This window comes from Simochromis diagramma, unplaced genomic scaffold (genome assembly GCF_900408965.1).
Source record: "Simochromis diagramma unplaced genomic scaffold, fSimDia1.1 OVJJ01000685.1, whole genome shotgun sequence".
Lineage (NCBI taxonomy): Eukaryota > Metazoa > Chordata > Actinopteri > Cichliformes > Cichlidae > Simochromis > Simochromis diagramma.
The window spans coordinates 18,726,429-18,747,166 of NW_024387477.1; the positions used below are offsets into that span (position 1 = coordinate 18,726,429).

The following is a 20,738-nucleotide window of genomic DNA, read 5'->3' on the forward strand; positions in this document are numbered from 1 at the left end:
GAATAGCCTTCCCCACCTCAACCCTATTGAAAATTTGTGGATTACGCTTAAAACAAAACAAACAAACAAACAAAAAAAAAAAAAAAAAAAAAAAAAACCCACACAGGTCTGTACCAGGACACCAACACATTTAACCCTGGAGAACCCATGGGGTCAAATTTGACCCCATGGGTTCTCCAGGGTTAAATGAACTCTACTCATAATCCTGCCAAGACTGTTCAAATATCCAGCCAGAATTATGCCAGAAGCTTGATGATAACTACCAATAGCCCGTTTCAGGGTGCACCTTCAACCAAATATTAGAGGGTGTATACACACACACACACACACACACACACTTTTGCTCTTGTGGTTTACACAAAAAAACCCAACAAAAAAAACAAATTACTTACCCTTACTTGATAGAAGTCTGTGACTACGAATCAATATATATATATATTTTTAAATGTTGTATAAGCAACTTAATATAACCCTTAGCAAAGGTAGGACTTATAGTTGTATTACACTACCCAGGTTTGCCAAGCAGCTAGTTATAAACTCTGCGATCAATTACTCATTTGATGCAAACAAATCCTTTTACAATATTTATTAGAAAGTTAAAGTACATCTTGAAGGAAATTAAAACATGCTTTCCTGCACAAGCCCCAAACCCCTCGGCACAAACTATTCAAGAATATAAATGAGGCAGTCTAACAGTAGTATTTTGATGTCAACACCATCTGAGGCAGCAATCCAAAACAAAGCTGTGTCAATTTTGAAAAGTAAAGAAATCACAATTACCAAAAACAAGACACACTTCTAGAGAAGGCACTATACATAGATAAGGACATACATAAGGACTGTACATTTGAAAAAGAGGGTATGCGAGAATAGACAAACAGCAAAAACTGATTAACCGAAGTCATTTTAAAGCAAAAGTGAAAGATTTTCTGCATTTGCAGGTTCTCAGAATTTGTTGTTCATCTTTGTCATGCATGACATAATACTCTGAACCCTTTTCATGTATAAAGTTGCCAGTATAATGGCAGTTTGAAGCCCATGGCAGTGAAACCAAAAAATATTGGGCCACAGTCTCTTGCGGAAGGAAAAAGACCCATCATAGGAAGGAGGGCAGGCTCAGGATTTCTTGACAGGGCAGGTTGGAGGCAAGAGCCTGTGAGAGTTGGCACGCACCCACTGGTGGTCGATGACACTCTGTAGTGGGAGGCGATCGATGGGGTTGTGGCGAAGCAGCTTGGAGATCAAGTCTCGGGCACCATCAGAGACAACTTTAGGGAACTTCAAGTCCACCTGCAAATGGAAGATTTGATTCATGCATTTATCAGCAAAGGGGAATGCTGTGATTCTTAAAGTCTTAGCCGACTCAAACTGCCAGGTACAGTCGAGTTTGATAATCATTTCCTGGTACATGAGATGTAATGTCAAGTTCGAAAAAACGATGCAAGATGTGTCATTTTAAGAATTTATAACCAGAAAATTAAACATATAGATAAAAGTATTTTTATGCATTTTCTAAAACTTGTGAAAGGAATAAGCAGTCAAATGTTGTGCCCTTCAGAGTCATCCACATCTGCCAGTCAGCTACTGTTCTTATGCACATTTCAGAAAATGCATAAGTTTAAAACAAGCTGAGCTTAAATTAAACCTTTGCTTGTGACTTATTTTGTTCATAATAATTGTTAAGATCTGGGAACATTTGAGTGTCAAGAAAGTCCGCTCAGCGTAACACTTTAATCTGAGCTAAAACTCAAAATGTGTGTACTAAATCTGGTAGGCATAATGCTACAGAAGGTAAATTATCTTGTGTACTACATTACATTCCCAGAAGAAATAATGAAAAACCTACAAGAATTTTCCTTTTTTAGTATAAAGTAAGAGCTAAAGGGAAACAAGTGCTCGACTAGAGTGATACCTAAATGGCTTCTCTCACTACAGTAAAATCAGCTTCTTCTCTATGACTGAAACTTGTAACTTAATCATGAGATTTGACTGATCAAGTGCATTACACATGCAGATAAACACCAACCTTCATAATCCTTTTATACGTTTCTGAGTGGCTTGCTGTTTCAAACGGTGGGTTGCCAACTAAACACTCGTAGCAGAGGACGCCAATGCACCACAAGTCCACCTTCTCACTATGGGTGTGTCCCTCAATCATCTCAGGAGGAAGGTAGTCCAGTGTCCCGCACATTGTGCGACGTCTGAGAAGGTTTAAAAGAGGTGAGCAGGGCAGGGTGAACAGGCATCTTAAAGAAAGTGAAGTAGTGACAGTGTGGTTCCTCACCTTAGAGAAGGTGCATGGACTGACCAACCAAAATCAGCAATCTTCAGCTCTCCACGATAACCGAGAAGAAGATTCTCAGGCTTGATGTCACGATGAATTACTTTCTTCTCATGGCAATACATTAGTGCATCAGATATCTCCTCCATGTACTAGAATTTTAAAGAGGTTGGCATTAGGTTATAACTTCACTATTTTTGCAGTTCAGAGTACAGAATTTTTTGTCACCTACAATTCTGGTTGAGTTCTTACCGTGGCAGTACGCCGATCATCAAATCTGCCACATCTCTGAAGCTCTTTGTACATTTCACCACGTGGGGCGTACTCAAGCACTAAAAACACCCTCTTACGGTCATGGAAGTAATTGTAGAAGCGCAGGATGTTTGGATGCCTGAGGAAATGAAGCAGAAGAGATTTAAATCAGCATGCTAAATGCACCAAATATAAGCAGCCATTATATAGTATGCATTTATACAATATCAGCCTAATCTATAAGAGACAAATAAACCACTGAGAACACACCATTTCTTTGTATATCTTGTCCCCAGAGGCATTATACATGTAAATCATTGGTTAACAGACCAGACATTAACTACATTTCTCAGTGTATAGCAATGACACAGTTAAAGATTTTTTTTTTTTAAATTACCCAAATTATTGAAATGTTTAGATATAGAAGTACACAGCTCTCAGCTTTAACTTGGCATTGTTCGACCATTTGAATGTCCCTGCAGCAGACAGTGGAGGGTAGCACATAGCCTGCCAAACGTGTGTGAATTATAGGACAGTTGTTATAATCGCCCTAAAACGGGACAGTCCTACAAAAGGTTATTTTGTACATTTCAATGAATGTATCACCACACTTATTATTTGAACACATATTGTGTAACAAATTAAACTTGTGTTTGTAATCTCAGTGTGCCTAAGATGACAAAAGGGAGTAGAGCCAAAAAACAAAGAAGCAGGATACTAACTTGAGATGGGCCTGAATCTCAATCTCTCTCCTGAGTTGATGCTCCACACCTTCTTTCTCCATCTGAGACTTGAACAACACCTTCAGTGCCACAATTGCTTGGAGTTTCTTCACTCTCGCAAGATAGACATTTCCAAATTTTCCCTTTCCAAGTGGCCGACCAATGTCAAAGTCATCAATGGAAATTTTCCTGAAATAAAAACAAATAAAAGGTCTTTTAAATATTCAGGACAAAGACAACATATCAGGAATATAGAACTAGCCTTAGGTAGTACACTTACTTTGAAGCTGAGCTGGAGGACGAGCCAATGCATTCTCTCGCAGGACCTAAAAATAACACCACAATTAAAACTTAGCAATTAAAAATTTCCTGAGGGGTCTCAATCAGTTATCATAGGTTTGTGTTTTGCGATTAGTTTTTAAATTTCATTTTTACTTTGTTTCAAATTCAATTTCAGTCAGTTTCCAGAGTGGATATGAACACTTCAGTTTACCTTTTAATTTTCTGTCTTTTAATTTAGTTATGTTTTTGTTTTTTCTCTAAATGTAGTTTTCCAGGTATATGGATTTTTTTAAACTTTAGTTTTCATTTCTATTTTAATCAGTTTCCCCCCCCCAATATCCAGTTTTAGTTTAGTTAACTACAATAACCTTGGTCTTATCAGCATCTGCACAGAAGAAAAGACTTACCTGTGACAGTATTTTTCATTGTGTCTGCTCGTTGCTTCACCACAACTCGCTGAGGGCCTGACAGGTTCGGTGTGGCAAACTGACATCAAGAGCAAACACAAAAACACAGCTATAAGTGATTTATTCATTGCACTATGGCTAAATCACTCATTTATTAATATTACAACTACTACTACAAAATTTTACCTACATATATTCTTTGATTTGCTCAAAGTGACTTTCGGTATTTTAATAACACCTCAGTCCAAGCTGAATCAGATGTGCTTGCTAGATTTAAGCACAGTTAACAGTAATGGGCCAAGCAACATAATCTTTTAAAATTTCCATACTTACTGGTCTTTGAAGACCCCTGGGCTCGTAATTTTCCTTATTCTGTAAAGAAATAAATACAACTCACTAAAACAGTACATTTGAGCTATTTTGTGCCCCCCTTGCTTTTAGCTTTATACTTATTTTAGACAACCAACAAAGGGAAGCAAGCAAGAGATTAAGGCACACTTTGTAACTCATAACCTAGGATGTTGTGTCAAGGCTCAGTGCTTTCCCTGTTTATCATTAATGGTGACTTTAACCAAGAGTTTGGAATTAACTCAATGTCTGAATAGATTACTTATAAAATATGGTCTGAAGTTCATCCAAGTCACAATTATAAACACATTCTGATTTCAATCATTAAGCACAACCAGATGTTCTTTTCATTTCTTAGCGTGCACACACACACACTGAGCTGTAGTGAGTTTATGTAAATTGTAGAAACTTTCTTCATGTATAACTTATGATGCATGCACAATGACAAACATGAATGGTGGAGTATTTCTCCTTACCAAACTGTTTCAGTTCATCAGTATTTCTTGGAGATCTTTATTTAACAGCTCTCTTCACTTAATGCAACAGCATCTAAACTAGGTTCAGGTCGCCAATAATCTTTCTAGAAGCAAAACAGAATTTGTATGCTTTTACTTACTGGAAGGGCCACCTCTACAATCACTGTCACTTCCTGTTTTACGCCAAAATAGCACAGGGTGTAACACGTTCCTAAAGTTGGAGAGCCACCCTCCACTTCAAGTTAATACTTAGTGTGTAAAATAAAGTAATATAATGGAGAGCACACACGGCTATTACTGCGACCTAACTGATGGTTAGATTATTTCTAGATTCCATCCCCTCTCGTTTTTTTAAATTGTGCATACATCTAAAGCGTTTTCTAGTGCCAGAGACAGTAATATATTTGATTTCAGCTGGTTTTCATTATCATATACAAAACCGAGAAGGAAACACTGTCTGTGGGTGGCTGAATTACCCACCACAACTCTTTACCCGGTTTGAGAGGTAAAGACGCCTTGTTTTATCATGACTTGATCGCCACACTGACCTTAGATATGCTGGTTCAATGCTTTATATAGTGTTCATAAATTACACTTACTGGATTGAAGATCAACGAGTTAAACATTTAAATTAATCGTTAAACAAAGAAAAAGGTTTACCGGGCCTCTGTTATTTAAAGTCAGCGTTCAAACAATTGCAGTACAAGTCACTGTACTGATCACCTTTAAGGAAAACATTAACTTAACTCGAAGTAGAAAACACTGCCTCGTTCATAGAATATACTACCTGTGATCTTTTTACCTCGAGTTAACGTTACACGTTAGTCTGCTAAGATAGCTTGCAAGCACAAGGTTAGCTAAATTAAGCTAAAATTTACGTCTACGTAAACATTATATACGGAGTTTAAATTGTTATCAACTGTTACTCGGTAACGCTTGGATATAAATGTATAAATATCGAATTACCTGCATCGTAGTGAAGGAAAAACAGTATTAAATTTACAGCGTGAAAACCTCAATCTTGTAACCCAGAACTTCCTCGGCCGCCAGCGTTTTCAAAAAGCTAATCTTCACGAACGTGATTGGTGAGCTTCGCACACTTAGAGAACAGTCATTGGATAAAAGCGCTGCAAGGGGCAGCGTGTCATTGGTGAGCGGTGGATGTGGTCCCGCCCACCTGCTGTACATTATTTTTAAAAAGCAGGAGTAACGTCCACGGTATGTGATGTATGTAGGCTGTATACAGCATTTATATCCTTTGTCTGCGTCCATAAAGGCTTAATTTTTCATTGGCTAAAATCTACAAAATTCAAGCACGTGACAGAAAACCAACAGTACCTGATACACCTGGTACGGTTTGAATGTATTTTACTTCATTTCTATGTTATGCTACTTTCAAATCTTACTTCACAAATGCAAATATTTAACTTTATACTTCATTTACTTTATACTTATTATTTCATACTGAAGATTTAATGCCTTCACGGTATGGTTCTAGTCTATATTGGCCCAAAAATTCCCTCATAAATAACTCCATACATTTTAACCATTTTTTTAAACCACTGATCTATAGCCTACCTGAAAATAATAATAAATGGTTGATTAGTCCTTAATAAAGAGTATGGGAAGTGTATTTTCAAATTTACAACATTTATTTTGCAGAAAATCATCATACAGTAACACAACAGCCATAAAAGCTATTTTGATTTATAGCTATACTTATTAATTTACTGAAAGTGAAAATGGCAAGAAATTTCAGTTGTTTAATAGTGTCCTCACTGCTATAGCATAAAATCCCTCATAACTATTATATATAATTAGCAACATTACTTCAACATTAATCAACACTTGGAGCACATAAAAAGCTAATTGCAAATAGTTTGTGCATTCAGGGCAGTGGTAGGAAACTTTGTATGTAGGACTTGAATGTTTTTCCCACTCACCTGTTCTGAAATGGGTAAAACAGGTGCACCATATATGATCACATCTATGCTGTTTTACTAACAGTACATGTTTAGTTTCAAGAGTCTCTAAAACCAATGTCTTCCTTGATTTGACCTATTGACCTATGGTGGATCTAAAATGTATCCAAATAGCTGCGGCTCAAATTTGACCAGTAAGAGCCGTAATGTACAAAAATTCATAGCACCCTTACAAGAGTATAACATTTTTAACCATTTTAATCTATGTGTATATTGGGTCACTTTCAATGTGAAATGTTCACACTGGACAAATTTGAACTCAACAGTATGTAGGTGTTAAATTCTTTGTTGTGTAGAATATAAAAAATTAAAACGATTTCCAGCTGCAAAATATACTGCATATCATATATAAATTCATGAATCCAAACTTTTAATCCCATAATTACTTTTAATTAAGATGCTTTTAATTTTGATTATACGGTTTGTGTACCATTAAGCTACTTGTGTAGGATTAATACTTACTAATTTAAATTCTTGTCTTTCCACTTTTCAAAAACCGTTACTGGCCACTCCAACACTCAAAACAAGAGAAATGACCCGTGACAATTTTCTGAAGCTGACAAGAAATCACCTATGTAAAAGAAGATAAAATGTAGTATTTGACCTTGAAAAATGATACGTGCAGTTTCATGACAAACTGATCAGTCATCTTTAAAGGTGCAGTCGACATACCGTATTTGTATTCAAGCACAAATTCTGGGTTTACTTCATCAAAATAGCTTTATTCAGAACAATTTGTTCTTCACAAGATGAACCTTCATTGAATGGTTGCTTTAAATGCAACACACTTCGGTATGATGACACAAATCTTCCATGTTTTTTCCTAAAATTGAGACAATATACACACATTCAGGATAAGCGGTTGCTTTTTGTTCTCAGTTTCTACAAAACACATATGCAACACCCAACAATATCCTGTGCATCACCCAACCAAACAGAGTAAAATATATGTTTTCTGACAGTATACGCTGTTGATAAGTGGTAAAGAACAGGAAACAGGTGGATCATGACTTATTTGTCTATGTAGCTTACACCTGCTTATCTGTTTACAGTCCAACAGCAACTGTTCTGCATTTTATTTCATACCGTTAGAGTTTCTAAGCACTAAAAAGGAGAGACTTCCCACTGACTTACCTCAAAGAAACTGAGTATTGTAGGAGATCATGACATATCCCTTAAGACAATATAATTTGTGTCTTTGACGACAGATGTTTTTTCTTAACTTTCATAATGTAGTAACCTCAGCTTATGAGGCAACCTTGCAAACTGACGAGAAAGATGTTTTTCATGATGTTTGCATCAATGTGATGAAGTAATCTGATTTGTCAACGACAGACAATTCAGTTTGGAAGTTTTATGCAACTGTTACCAATCAGATTTTTCAGAAAACACCATATCATAATATATCTCTTACTTCTAAGTCAGTTTTAATCAAGACAAGTAATATTTTGAACATAATACTGTAAAAAGCTAAATAAAGGGCCAAAACATTTATTGTTGTTCTTGCACTGCTGAAAACTGCAATCCTCCTCTAAAGCACTCAAAGGTAATTCTGTCGAGGAAGTCATTTATTTTTATACATACTATTTTTTTTTTTAAATTTAATCGCTCAATAAATCCTTAATACATTTGAATACATTACTGTGTACAGCTATTCAGTTTTTGTTACTTCATTCTAAAAGCCTAAAAATACTATAAACATGGATCATTGTGAGCAGACTTTTAAAATTATTTTTTTATTTATTTATGGACTTATTGTGGCATTGTCAGAAAAAGTTGACAGAGCATTCTGAATCGGGTTCTACTTATATCAACATGATCTAAAAGCCTATGTAACAGTTTTTTGTTGTTGTTGTTTTATTTATTTATTTTTAATCTCATGTGGGTTGCTTGTATATAGCAGCATATAGCTTCATTCAATCTTCATTATTCTGAACAGAGCAGTTGGTAAACACCAGTGTGCAGGATGGCAGCAGGACAGCCAGTGTGCGACGCAGACCTGGAATAGGATCATTCATATCTGCCATCTTGTTCTCGTCGCTGCTGCCATCTGCACCTGCAGCTTCTTCTCTGTCCTGCTCTTCTTCCTCACCGCCCTCCCCCTCTTCTGCTGGTGGATTCTGACGAGGCTGGAACCTGACGTCCACAAACTCCAGCTGGCGAAGTCCACGGAGCATCCTGCAGCTCCGGGCTATCTGCAGCTCGCTGAGTGTGCAGTCCCACAGGCGCAGACGTTTCAGGTCTTTCAAGCGGCTGGCGCAGAGCAAACCTGGACCCACCTCTTTTCCACCAAGACTTAGCTCCTCCAGCCCAAGCCAGCCAGCCCCCAAGCCAAGGGAGGCCATATGTAACTGGTAGCCCTGCCGCCCTGTAATGCCTATTTCCAGAAACTTGAGCCTGGAAAGCCCTTCTACACCACAGACACCATCTTTGGCAGCACAGCTTCTAAGCCCATTAGCTGTTACACGAAAGGTGTCACGTAGCTCTAGATGACAGAGCCTCTCCCATGATGTCAGACCCTGCAGGTGCTGGTCTGTAAAAGAGGGCACATTGTTAAGGACTAACCTCTCAATACCAATCCCTGAAGGAGAGCCAGCCCCTTTTCCTTTCTGGTTCCTTCCTTTCAGTTGAGCACCAACACTGGATGTGGGTTCTGCTCTTTCTTGGGGACTAGCTGATGGCAGGGTCTGATTGAAGAAGCCACGAGGCAGCTCACAACCCCGCAGCTCCAGCACCTGCAAAGATGGAGGTAGGATCTGGCAACTGGGCAGGCTTCTCAGGTCTGCATGCAGAAGATAGAGCTTACTCAGTCGAGGGCATTTTGTGGACAAAGCTTTAAGCCAAGACTCAGAGAGAAAGGTTCCGCCACGTGCGGACAGCAGCAAACCACGCAAGCGAAGGCACCTTAGTCCGCAACCCAGGTACTGACGCAGCAGGACCCAAAGGATGCGGGATGTCACCTAACACACAGTGGACAGTCCATGAATATGTGTGTGTTGAGAGAGAGAAACAATAACAGTCAATAACTGCACAAACACACAACCCATGTGTTATTAAATGATGCTCATTGTTTATTTTTAGAGCATATTTTACACACAAAAGCATTTCAAAATGCTTTACAAGGGGCTTTAAAAAGCAATACACAATTTTATTCACTATCAAAGAAACTAAAATACACATACAATAGAAAAACACATACCAGCCAAGAGAAAATATTAGTGGATGGCTGTTAAGAATGACTAGTAACAGCTCAGAAACTGCCAATAGATGGCCTAAGACTCAAATCAGCAACTAGGTTGTTGAAACAAAGATATGTCAAAACTGGCTTTGGGATGGATAAAGCAGGCTAAGCTCCTGGAATGGCTTTCCCAAAGCTCCAACGTCAATTGTACTGAAAACTTGTAGACTATGTTTAAAAGCTGGCTCCATGCCTGGAAACCAACCAATTTAACTAATCTGTGGTTAAATACCCAGCTACTGTTGCACCAAAAGCTTGTTGATGGCTACCGAAAGTGTTTAACTGAAGTGCAACCAATATTTATATTAACCAAATATTAGTTGGGGTTGTATGTGTGGATTTGATTCAAACTTGTGCATCTACTTTTTCCTCTTTAAAGCCATTAAAGCTGTGTTCTGTACTATTCTATTCCACCCTGGACAAAGAACAGTTCAAAGAAATTATGAAAAACCCCAAATTCCTATGTAAAGAGCTTAGAAAGAAAGGTGGCTGGACTTCTTTAAGTTTCTTCAAGACATTTCACCTCTCACCCCAGAAGCTTCTTCAGTTCTAAGACCAAATGGTGGAAAGCCCCAGGTATTTCAGCTCTAGTGGGAGTTGTCCCTTAAGAGGGTCGTTTGGTCTTAGAACTGAAGAAGCTTCTCGGATGAGAGGTGAAATGTCTTCAAGAAACTTAAAGCAGTCCAGTCGTTTTTCTTTCCAAGCGCCTTGGATTACCATGACCTGGATGACTGAGAACCTACACAGACCCAAATTCCTGTGGCATTCATGCCCATGATGCATCTATAAATATCTCAGCACAACTGTATAAGTGGGCCCGTTTTGAGACAGGAAAATCACGGTGTTGTATTTTTATTTGATGATACAGTTAAAACCAGTGCTTTAATGTGAGAGGATAAATTAAAACATGAGTCAACAGCTCCCAGTCGTTCATCTTTATCAAAAAAAAAAAGTTATCGCTATGGGTTTGTTTCTATTATTACCCCCAAGTAACAGACTAGATTACTAAAATGCCTGGCCTGCATTAACAGAAGAAACGAAAAATGATGAAGCCACACTGGCAACAACATCCTTACCCCTTTCCACGAAGTCAGGTCGACATTTCTCCACAGTCTTTGGTCTTTAACAAGGCGTTTCCACCTCTTACATACCCTAAAACCACAATTTAAAATATATAAACATATACACAAATCACAAAACAAACGAAAACCTGAGTTTTGTTTTAAACGACGATTAACTAGTAAATCATTGAGAGCAAAGTTGAAATCCCCTTACCTCCCGGCTTTGACGACCTCTCGTACGTTCAGGTAGGACAACACATCGATTAAAATGTTTTCGGGAAAGTAGTCCAGATTGCAGCCCCTAAATTCTTCCATTTTGTAAACAAAACTCTCAAACCTCACACACGGAATGGTACACGAACGCACACGGGTTGCGCCCGAATCAGCAATCCCCCGGAAACACCGGTCCACTGACTGTGTGACCGAGCGGCCGCTGGGCAGTTAAATCAAATCAGCGGCTTTAAGCTCAACACAACGTTCCCCGACCCAAAAAGCCTATGTTTCTATAAACTCCCATCAGGTTTATGACCGTGAATATGCGACACGGTTTGTTTTAAAAAAAGAGCCCCACGAAGAGCCACTTAGCGTCCTTTGCATCAACAGTCCACTGCGCCTGCGCGGATTACCGGACAAGATGGCGACCAGCAATGGTGGAGGAATGGAAGTGGATGGGGCAGGCGAGTATTTATCCCTCATCTCATCGTTTCTGTCCACACCAACCAAAACCTGCGCGCAGGTTGCCGTATATGTTGTTTTGTGTGTTATAAGTGAGCGGAAGTGGCGACTCCGTGGTGTTAAAGGGTCGTAAGGAGCTTGCTCGCTGACATAGCAGGTTAACGTACTCAGCTCTGTGAAGCTGTCAGTACATTCATCACTGTGGATATTTCAGGCAGTTCCCTCTGCTTTGCCACAGGAGTCTGCATCAGAAATTTGAAGTAAAAGCTAACATCATGTGCAGTTGATTAAAATGCTGTGGCAGTGCTGCAACACCAAACACGTCAACATTAGCTATACATGAGAGAAACCGACATGCAGGCCTATATCTGTGTGAATAGTTACATATACATTAAAATGACTGTATGTAGCGAGCACAGGGCGACCGCTCAGAGTCGCGTTTTATTAACTTTATAAACTGTCATTGGGCACCTCGCTGACTGATCTACCTGTCCATGGTTGTTGGGAAACTGTGGAACTCCTTTTATGATTGTATATGCTATTTAACTTTTTAGGAACGATCCTGAGAATGATCGTTTGTGCCAAACTAAACAGATGATTAATGCCAAAAGGATATATCCAGTCACTTATTTTGAATGGAAAGAAAACGGTGTACTGTTGCTTGGCTCTGGAGCTCAGTGACATAGATTATTGTCATCAGCTACAATCTGAGTGTAAATAATCTCTCTTATTATTTTGTCTGTTATGCATTGGTCATACGTTATTGATTGTTTTGGGTCCATACTGATTTACCGCTATTGATGTGTCTCTGCTTATTTTCTTGTGTTCCATATATATATGCAGTTTGATTAGACGTATACCGAAACAGGGCTGATCCATTGTTGATTAACTTTCCAGTTAATGTGATTGGACCATATTAATCACTTTTGGTTGATCACTGTTGCTTTTTTCCTAATTTTCCAGTAATTATTTGAATTTGAAGAAGTATTTCCGTTTGGGTCACTGTTGCCCTTTTGCACAACTATCTCAGATTTGCCTAAAAAGGCTATGGTCCACAGATTGGATACATATATATTGGTTGCTATGAATTTGTAGCTTCATATATCAAATATTTTTCAAGATGTATTCTTTTCAAAAATGGTCCATCGACACATTTTCATTGATATCATACGAAGGTAAAATTTTACAGTTTGTGACGATAAAATTCTGAGATGGTTGATTTGAGATGGAAACCCTTTGTCTGGCTTTCTGGTAATTGTTTGAATTTGACAAAGTGCTTCCAGTTAACAAGTTTTTTGACTTTTTTATATATTGTCATTGACATACTGTTAATCCCAATCATGTTTGTGTCTTTGTGTGATTGTAGCCAGCCCCAGTGTTATGGCCTCAGGGGTCACTGGGAGTGTTTCTGTGGCCTTACACCCTCTGGTTATCCTAAACATATCCGATCACTGGATACGCATCCGCTCACAGGAGGGCCGACCGATGCAGGGTATGTGTGAAAAAACAACACATTATCCTATCACATATATATTGGGCTTATGGAATAAAAGTCTAAGTTAAAGATAAACATATGCTGTTGTGTTTGTCTCTGCTCAGTGATAGGAGCTCTGATTGGGAAACAGGAGGGTCGAAACATCGAGGTGATGAACTCCTTTGAGCTGCTGTCTCACACCATAGACGACAAAGTGCACATTGACAAGGAGTACTACTACACCAAGGAGGAACAGTGTAAGCTTTGTTCAAGTGTTAAGGACAATAATGCACATATTTGTGTGTGCATCTTCTTTGATGACTCAGTTGTTCAGTAGCTGGAGTTGTGCTAAAATTAGTAACACTGGCGTAATCATCATTCAGGAAAATCCGTTCACACGTCAGTTTGTCGTGATTTGTTTTTCTAGACTTAGACTCTAGTTTTGTCCTTGCCTCCTTTATTAAATTGAGACATTTTCTATCTGTGTTCTGACCTTCCCACACGAAGAACAATAAACAGTACAACAATTGATAAGTCTTGAACGCCAGAATGGGACTCTGTAGTTTTGGAGTTTCAGTTCCCAAAGAGTACAGATACATTGTTAATATGTTTGGATGTGCAAGGAGTAAAACACGTGAAGGGAGATTCCTGACACTTGACCAAAAGATGGCAGCATTGGATCCAGTTGTTGAGCCATAAGTAAATGATTTACACACAAGTCTTTTGGTCAAAATGACATAAAAACTACCAAAACTCTCGATCTCTGCCTCTTGTTTTGGATTTTGTAAATTTTTTTTCAAGTCAGTTCCTGTTAATTTCCAGAAAATCAGAACAGTGATTATAACAAAAACACAACTCTTTATGAAGGCAGTTGACTCACAGTCGTGGAGACATCCCGAGCCTCTGTAAGCATTTGCAACAAAGCCTCATCAAGCAGGGTTTTTTTTAAATTTGTATTTTTTAACACATTTTATTAAAATGACAAAGACTTAAACCTGTAGTTTGTTTTGTAAGTTCACTATATTGTTTAGTTAACTGCTGTAACCTTGAAAAAAGCGGAGCATGAGGGAAAAAAAAAATCTCTTCAGTTTTCATGTCACTGTGAGAGAGTTCGTTGATGACTATGTTCTCCAAGCCCCTCTCAGATATTTATTTATCAGTAAGTCAAGTCATCAGATCATTTTGTTCTTACATTTGTCCTCTGGTCTCTCAGTCAAACAGGTCTTCAAAGACATGGAGTTTCTGGGCTGGTACACCACAGGTGGTCCTCCAGACCAGTCAGATATCCACATTCACAAGCAGGTAGGCAGACACTGAAGCCCACTGACAGGTGGCAGGATGTCGATGTTTTGACACGTGTACTGTGGACATGAATGTTTCAGAAGCAAAATGTATCACTTTTAAGCTTTTAAATATCTTAAAACCCCATACACACCTGCTCCACTTGTGTTGTACTTTAACACATGCCTTTATACTGCTATAGAGTCTACACACAAGTACATGATGCTGGATATTTCAGATCGTTTGCTTTTACCCTCATTTCTCTACTTCCTGGCAGGTGTGCGAGATCATTGAGAGCCCTCTTTTCCTGAAGCTCAACCCAATGACCAAACACACGGACGTGAGTTCATTTGCATTGTTTCAGCAATGATGTCACTGGTACAAATACAAACGCCTCTGCTCTAAACAGTGTTCTTTTGTCCCACAGCTTCCTGTTAGCGTTTATGAATCTGTCATTGACATCATCAGTGGCGAGGTATAGTTTACTTCCACTTTTATCTAGTGCACGTCTAATCTTGATTGCCACAGATGTTTCAGTTCCATCTGATATGTATTGTTTTTGTTTGTTTGTTTGTTTTCAGGCCACCATGTTATTTGCTGAGCTGACGTACACTCTGGCCACAGAGGAAGCGGAGAGAATTGGCGTTGACCACGTAGCTCGTATGACGGCCACCGGCACTGGAGAAAACTCAACAGGCAAGACAAGCTGTTGCCTCAAGAATTACTTGTACATGTCCTACTAGCTACACACTGATCATAGTCATGAATTGTTGCTAATTAAGCATTCTTTATTTAACAATAAGCCACAAAAGGTGGTAAATCAGAGCTTTTCTCCAGCTTCAAATCCAAAGGAAATGGCTTTTGTAGCTTTGTTGAGTTTCTAGGCTTAGAAACGGTTAGAGATCAGGTTAGAGGCGCTGTTGTCAAAGATTAAAGGCAGACTTGACTAGTTTTTATGAAAATGTGTTTCCTTTAAAAAATGCAATATACAAATGATTTGTGATACGAGGTATGATTAAAAAAAAATACAACAACAACAAAAACACCTTCTACAATTTCAGTTTGGCCGTTCTCTAGTTTTGTCTTTCTGCACTCATGCCTCTGTGATGCATACTAGAGCTTCTCAAGTGTTAAAGTCATGTTAGGAAGGGGGCAAAGTCAAAAAAGAGGTGAATCTAGCCCCTGGGTTGCCACATGCATGGTGGCAGGATCCACGGATTAGATGCTTTCAGCTGAATTTTCTCCCTCAGGGTTTTACAGTAGCTCTCCAAACTTACTGCCTCACACTGGGGGGAAATTTTTACATTGTACAACCATGTAAACCCAGAAATAAATGATTTAAATGAGGTGTAACAAGCTGTCAGTTAGGGCATGGTGTCACATGGTGTCTCCTCCATCAGTCAGCTGTCCTGTGACCTGCATCTTATTGGTCACCATCAAAATGAATCGGGGTTTAACTGTGTTGTTTGGTGTCTTTCTTCTGTGTTAGTTGCTGAACACCTTATAGCCCAGCACAGTGCGATAAAGATGCTCCACAGCCGAGTGAAGATCATTCTAGAGTACGTCAAAGCCGTGGAAGCAGGTGAGAGGATGAGAGGGTAGTTTAATGACGGAGTGAGAGCGAAGAATGTGAAAATAAATCTGAAAAGCAGATGTTTTTAAATGAGATGTTTCCTCTCCTTCATTTTTTTAAAGGCGGCCCCTCAAACATGCCCCTCTGTAATTACAAGCTTCTGTTTGACAGTTTCTTGACAAACTCAACATTTTCCAGCGTGCTGTTTATTTGTTTCTCACAGGCGAGGTGCCATTTAATCATGAGATCCTTCGAGAAGCAAACGCCCTGTGCCACAGACTGCCAGTCCTCAGCACCATAAAATTCAAAACTGACTTCTATGATGTAAGTAATCTTTGTTGCTCCTTCACACACACACACACACAGATGGACCAAGGCAAATCAAAATCCCGGGAAAAATGAGAAAAGGAATAATCTAACTTGCCTCTCTTTGGTAACAGTTTTTAAATATAGCTAATATTTAGCAGCATTGTAACAGTTAACAGGCAGGGAAACACGCGATTCAGGGATCAGTGTATTCAAATGTGATGTGTTTACATGTAATTATAAAGATGGAACTACAGTGTTTCAGTGGACAGAGTTTAGAGCCAAATAAATTTTCGTTGCGTATCGAGACACATAAAATGCTCAAAGTACTTTTCAAGCATTTGCTGTAGTTAGTAAAGATGTAAAGACAAATGCATCAGTTTATAAACTGACCCCATTGCTGCACCGGCCACATAAAGCATATGGATCATTTTTGATGAGATAGGAGCTGCTTTTCATTTATTTTCTAAGTCGTGCAACTGTATTGCAAAAAGTCACCAATCTTCAGTTTGATAAGTTCTATGCAAGACGCGTGAAGTCATTTTAGGTATTTTTCCATTGTTTTTTGAATAATCTGCCAGTGTACAATAAATTAACGGAGCAGTGGAATGTATTTTTACAGCTGGTGATTATTTAGTCACTTTTACACAGTGTACTCCACTCTCTATTTGCTTACTTTTACCCACATTACATAAATCTTTCACAGTGTTCCCAAGTACTGGGTCCAAAAACTGAAGACAAACACAATCCTAAAATCAAAGCTCACATCTCACTTTATCAAAGTGTAGCTGCACCCTTTTTGCTGCACGTTTTGCTGTCATCGACATCGAATACTACAATAATAAAATGAAAGCAGCAATAAAAGATGGTCAGTTAGATAAGATAAGAAGTCTGAGTCACAAGGAAAAATTAATTTATGATTAAATATCTCTTGTTGTGATGATGTTACTGTTCATTGTGCTGTAAAAGTGAGAACTCCCTGACACCGTTCTTCTGTTTACCCTGCAGCAATGTAATGACGTCGGCCTCATGGCCTACTTAGGCACTATCACCAAGACTTGCAACAGTATGAATCAGTTCATCAACAAGTTCAACGTCCTGTACGACAGACAGGGCATCGGCCGGAGGATGAGAGGACTCTTCTTTTGAGCAAAGCAGAGAATCAAAACGAGCACCGCAGTTTATTATTCTCTGTTCTGTCTTTTTCTTTTCTTTGTTTTTTTTGTCTGTTTCTACTTTGATTAGCTAAAAAGCAGTTCTTAAACCAACCGTAGCTTTTCAGAGCAGTTAAAAAATTCCAACCACAAGTGTATCTAAAAGCACCGATCATTAAAAGCTATGTACAAAGTCACTCATCTGTTTGGTGGGTCTGCACAGCAATGAGTCCACTGTACATGAACGTTCTGTTATTTTACCCAGTTTGTTTTATTGTTTCATGTTCCTGTATGTAATAAATGATCTGCTGATTTTTCGTTTTTTTCCCCATGAGACTTTGAATCTTCTGTCAACGAAGCACATTAAAAAAAGTCAGAGCTGCACTTTTAAATGAGCACATGAAAGTCTGCTACGTGGAGCTCGCCTAGCTGGAGGTTTATTGGCAGTAGCAGCACGTTTGCAGATCACCCTCTGAAGTTGTGTTCCTGCTGTTTGATTGCCCTTATAGGTTTTGGACAGAGAGGCAGGAAAAAGACTGCAGGGTGACTTATTGCTCCAGAGTGTATGGAAAATAACAGGAGTCAGCATTTATTTGGCTATTAAATGTACAGCAGAACAGACATAATGGCCTCCCAGCATGCATGCTGGTACTTCACAAGTGATTTTTACCTGCCATGTGGTGATGGGTGGAGCAAAGCTTTCCTTTTGAGGCTACTTTGCACCTTTCAAAAAGGATATTCCAACTCAAAATGCTACTCGCTGGTGAAAAACTGATTTGTTACAATTTATTCTTGTCAAAAAGAAAATTGGTTTTTCACATACTGGCAGTTACACATTGAGTCATCGATGTAATTACACTGCATCTAAAAATGCGCTAAGACATTGGTTTTATTGACATTACGTATAAAAGATGTGAAAGTGTGCAACTTGGATGTTTTCATAGTCTGTTTTGCTCCCTCTGGATGTTTTACTGGCTCTCCTCTGCAGGCTCGTCAGCAGCATCAGCAGGCCGTGGGTACTGGAAGCGGGCTGGATCGTACAGATCATCCCTGGGGTTGTAGGGTAGAGGGTGCTGGTAGTAGTAAGGGTGAGGGTAGTAGGTTACTTTCTTAATGGGTGCAGGAGGTGCTGGCTCCTCCACATGTTCCTCCGCTTCTTCCTCCTCGACCGGAGGGGGTGGGGGTGGCGGGACCACAACCTTTCCTTTGATGGGCCTGGGTGGGTTGTCAATCAGGCAGTCGGGATCCCAGTAGGGGTCACAATCGTACTCCATGCCCTTAAAGGTGCGGATGTGAGCTGGGGGAGACTTCTTGACAAAGACTGGGGGAGGTGGAGGTGGGCCAGATTTCTTAGGAGGAGGTGGTTGAGGCACTGCCACGGGAGCTGGTGCAACCTTCTGGGGAGTGCAGTGGGGGTGGTACCGAGGGTCACAGAGCACAGGTACTGCACCTGTGGGCATGTAGACAATGTGAGGCTTGCAGAGGGGGTCCTTTTGGTTACACAGGTAGAGCACATCGGCCTGTGAAATGGCTGGAGCAATAGGAAGAGCAGGAGGCTCTGTGGGTCTTGGGACCCCTTTCATTGGCGGTGGAGGAGGAGGAGGAGCAACAACTTTGCACTTCTTGTCTGTGGCTGGGTCACACATGATCATAGGCACTCCCAGTTTGCTCTGGAAATAGGAAGCATCAGGGCCGTAGGTGTGCTCCAGGTACCTCATCTGCTGGTAGAGCATTCGCAGCTTGTCGATCTCATAGAGCTGAGAGGCAAAAAAAGAGTAAAGGAAAGACAAACTCAGGTTTATTTATGTAGCATCAAACTGCAAAAAAAAAAAAAAAAAGCTGCCACAAGTAGATTTATAATCTTCAGTTGGTTAAGAAAGAAACCCTGAGAAACATTTAAAATCTGAAATCCTTCATGATTATATGTGTTTTTAAATTAAAAAGCTCAGTTGTAATCGCACTTCTCGACTAAGCCGAGAGGTGATGTGTTTTGAATCCCAAAATCCTGACCCTCTGAGATCAAAATGAAAAATCTTTTTTCTTCCTGCTTTTTTTTAAACTATGAAGGTTTAGATTTAAAATCTTCCACAACCAGATACAACATGTTGGTGCTGATTTTAAACAACCAGAACCTGGACTGAATTCAAAATTTAACATCCTTATTAGCTAAAATCTTACATTTGCTGGTCTGCAAAGGTGACTTGTCACAGTTTTCTGTTACTACAAAGAATGTTTAAAATAAAGAACACCTACAGTGACACATTCTGAGGTGCTTATATAGACGGTGAATATTTGGGCTGCCCCAGGAAGCCCAAAGTGTTTCTTACCCCCTCAGTGTGTCCGATGCTGCTGTAGTATTTGTAGTAAGCCTGGAAGTCTGGGTTTCCTCTGTACCACCGAGGGTCCGCATTACGCTTTGGTCTGGAGTGAGTCAGAAAATCATTTGCTTTCTCTGCATCAATGCTAACATCGCCTACAGGGACCATCTCTGTAAAAAGAGGAGATGAAGCTGAGTCTCTCAAAAACAGTTGGAAAAACAGCACCGCTGCATGAAGGCTCAGAAAATTGTTCTTTTTTAACTTACGTTCCTGCTTTATGACATTCAACAAAGATTTGGCCTCCAACAGGCCTGAAAGAGGATGAAAAATAATTTGTGGATGTTGATTTTGATTGTTTTTGAGAGGTGAACCTGTGACATTGTGAAGTAAAAGAAGCAGAGCAGACCTGGGAGAAACACAAGACAGAAGAGTGCCCCCGCCAAGCACGATGAAGAAATCATCTTGAACCTCTGTGATCATGAAGAAAAGGAAATGATCATTTTGAGGAAAACTGTTAGTTCGTACAAAATAACTCTGAATCAATTACATTTCACATCTACACATTTAACAAAGGTATGTGTCTAATACCAAAATTCAATTGTAAGACATAAAAATATGTCTTCAGGTAAAACTGCAATCTGATGCTCTAAATGCAAAGATTAATATAGACTGTAGAATATAAATGTGGCTTGCAATTAATAACTTTATTAATTCAAATTATATTTTTGCTTCTTATTGCACGACCCAATATTGTAAAGAAAACACATCTGCCTGTTTTACTCACCTGACTCGGGAGGCAGTCTTCACTGGTCTGAACAAGGCTGAGTGGGTTAAATACACATCTCTGCGTCGGTTACCCTGTAACATTATCTTCTATCCAATCGGACTCTACCGAATTTTAGACCGAA

General features: G+C 39.3%; 4 protein-coding genes across 6 annotated transcripts; 1 reads left to right on the forward strand and 3 right to left on the reverse strand.

The window, feature by feature from the left end:
- Window positions 1–571: 571 nt before the first annotated feature.
- On the reverse strand, window positions 572–5,866 carry aurkb (aurora kinase B). 2 transcript variants are annotated; one of them, XM_040015772.1, is made up of 9 exons: window positions 5,735–5,866; window positions 4,278–4,316; window positions 3,945–4,023; window positions 3,536–3,581; window positions 3,256–3,444; window positions 2,534–2,672; window positions 2,285–2,433; window positions 2,027–2,201; window positions 572–1,290 (listed from the first exon to the last, which is right to left on the reverse strand). In XM_040015772.1, the coding sequence occupies exons 1-9, from the start codon at window positions 5,738–5,740 to the stop codon at window positions 1,117–1,119; spliced, it is 996 nt and encodes a 331-aa protein (XP_039871706.1). In that variant the 5' UTR covers window positions 5,741–5,866; the 3' UTR covers window positions 572–1,116. The 2 variants fall into 2 exon arrangements, with proteins under 2 accessions (XP_039871706.1, XP_039871707.1); XM_040015773.1 differs by lacking the exon at window positions 5,735–5,866 and adding an exon at window positions 4,769–4,847.
- A 1,585-nt stretch (window positions 5,867–7,451) lies between these two features.
- LOC120723926 lies at window positions 7,452–11,411 on the reverse strand. Its single transcript, XM_040015769.1, has 3 exons — window positions 11,264–11,411; window positions 11,065–11,140; window positions 7,452–9,710 (listed from the first exon to the last, which is right to left on the reverse strand). Exons 1-3 carry the CDS (start codon window positions 11,362–11,364, stop codon window positions 8,667–8,669), a joined length of 1,221 nt encoding a protein of 406 aa, XP_039871703.1. The 5' UTR covers window positions 11,365–11,411; the 3' UTR covers window positions 7,452–8,666.
- A 214-nt stretch (window positions 11,412–11,625) lies between these two features.
- Window positions 11,626–17,846, forward strand: cops6 (COP9 signalosome subunit 6). The gene is made up of 10 exons (XM_040015774.1): window positions 11,626–11,726; window positions 13,091–13,216; window positions 13,324–13,455; window positions 14,412–14,500; window positions 14,757–14,819; window positions 14,907–14,954; window positions 15,061–15,175; window positions 15,969–16,061; window positions 16,276–16,376; window positions 17,367–17,846. The coding sequence occupies exons 1-10, from the start codon at window positions 11,684–11,686 to the stop codon at window positions 17,505–17,507; spliced, it is 951 nt and encodes a 316-aa protein (XP_039871708.1). The 5' UTR covers window positions 11,626–11,683; the 3' UTR covers window positions 17,508–17,846.
- Window positions 17,847–17,944: 98 nt separating this feature from the next.
- and3 (actinodin3) lies at window positions 17,945–20,387 on the reverse strand. 2 transcript variants are annotated; one of them, XM_040015771.1, is made up of 4 exons: window positions 20,237–20,387; window positions 20,097–20,141; window positions 19,840–20,000; window positions 17,945–19,269 (listed from the first exon to the last, which is right to left on the reverse strand). In XM_040015771.1, exons 1-4 carry the CDS (start codon window positions 20,289–20,291, stop codon window positions 18,481–18,483), a joined length of 1,050 nt encoding a protein of 349 aa, XP_039871705.1. In that variant the 5' UTR covers window positions 20,292–20,387; the 3' UTR covers window positions 17,945–18,480. The 2 variants fall into 2 exon arrangements, with proteins under 2 accessions (XP_039871705.1, XP_039871704.1); XM_040015770.1 differs by having other exon boundaries at window positions 20,097–20,387.
- Window positions 20,388–20,738: the final 351 nt, after the last annotated feature.

Bases quoted from the DNA above. Each gene is read 5' to 3' on its own strand.
- aurkb (XM_040015772.1), bottom strand. The intron at 3,445-3,535 runs GTAAGTGTACTA...TTTTTATTTCAG, and splicing joins TCCTCCAGCTCAGCTTCAAA to GAAAATTTCCATTGATGACT. The intron at 1,291-2,026 runs GTTGGTGTTTAT...TTCCATTTGCAG, and splicing joins CGTATAAAAGGATTATGAAG to GTGGACTTGAAGTTCCCTAA.
- LOC120723926 (XM_040015769.1), bottom strand. From the start codon at position 11,364: ATGGAAGAATTTAGGGGCTGCAATCTGGACTACTTTCCCGAAAACATT. The intron at 11,141-11,263 runs GTAAGGGGATTT...TTGTGGTTTTAG, and splicing joins GAGGTCGTCAAAGCCGGGAG to GGTATGTAAGAGGTGGAAAC. The intron at 9,711-11,064 runs GTAAGGATGTTG...ACTGTGTGTTAG, and splicing joins ACCTGACTTCGTGGAAAGGG to GTGACATCCCGCATCCTTTG.
- cops6 (XM_040015774.1), top strand. From the start codon at position 11,684: ATGGCGACCAGCAATGGTGGAGGAATGGAAGTGGATGGGGCAG. The intron at 14,501-14,756 runs GTAGGCAGACAC...ACTTCCTGGCAG, and splicing joins ATATCCACATTCACAAGCAG to GTGTGCGAGATCATTGAGAG. The intron at 16,062-16,275 runs GTGAGAGGATGA...TGTTTCTCACAG, and splicing joins CGTCAAAGCCGTGGAAGCAG to GCGAGGTGCCATTTAATCAT.
- and3 (XM_040015770.1), bottom strand. From the start codon at position 20,310: ATGATCACAGAGGTTCAAGATGATTTCTTCATCGTGCTTGGCGGGGGC. The intron at 20,001-20,096 runs GTAAGTTAAAAA...CTCTTTTTACAG, and splicing joins GAATGTCATAAAGCAGGAAC to AGATGGTCCCTGTAGGCGAT. The intron at 19,270-19,839 runs GTAAGAAACACT...TTTGCCTCTCAG, and splicing joins GCATCGGACACACTGAGGGG to CTCTATGAGATCGACAAGCT.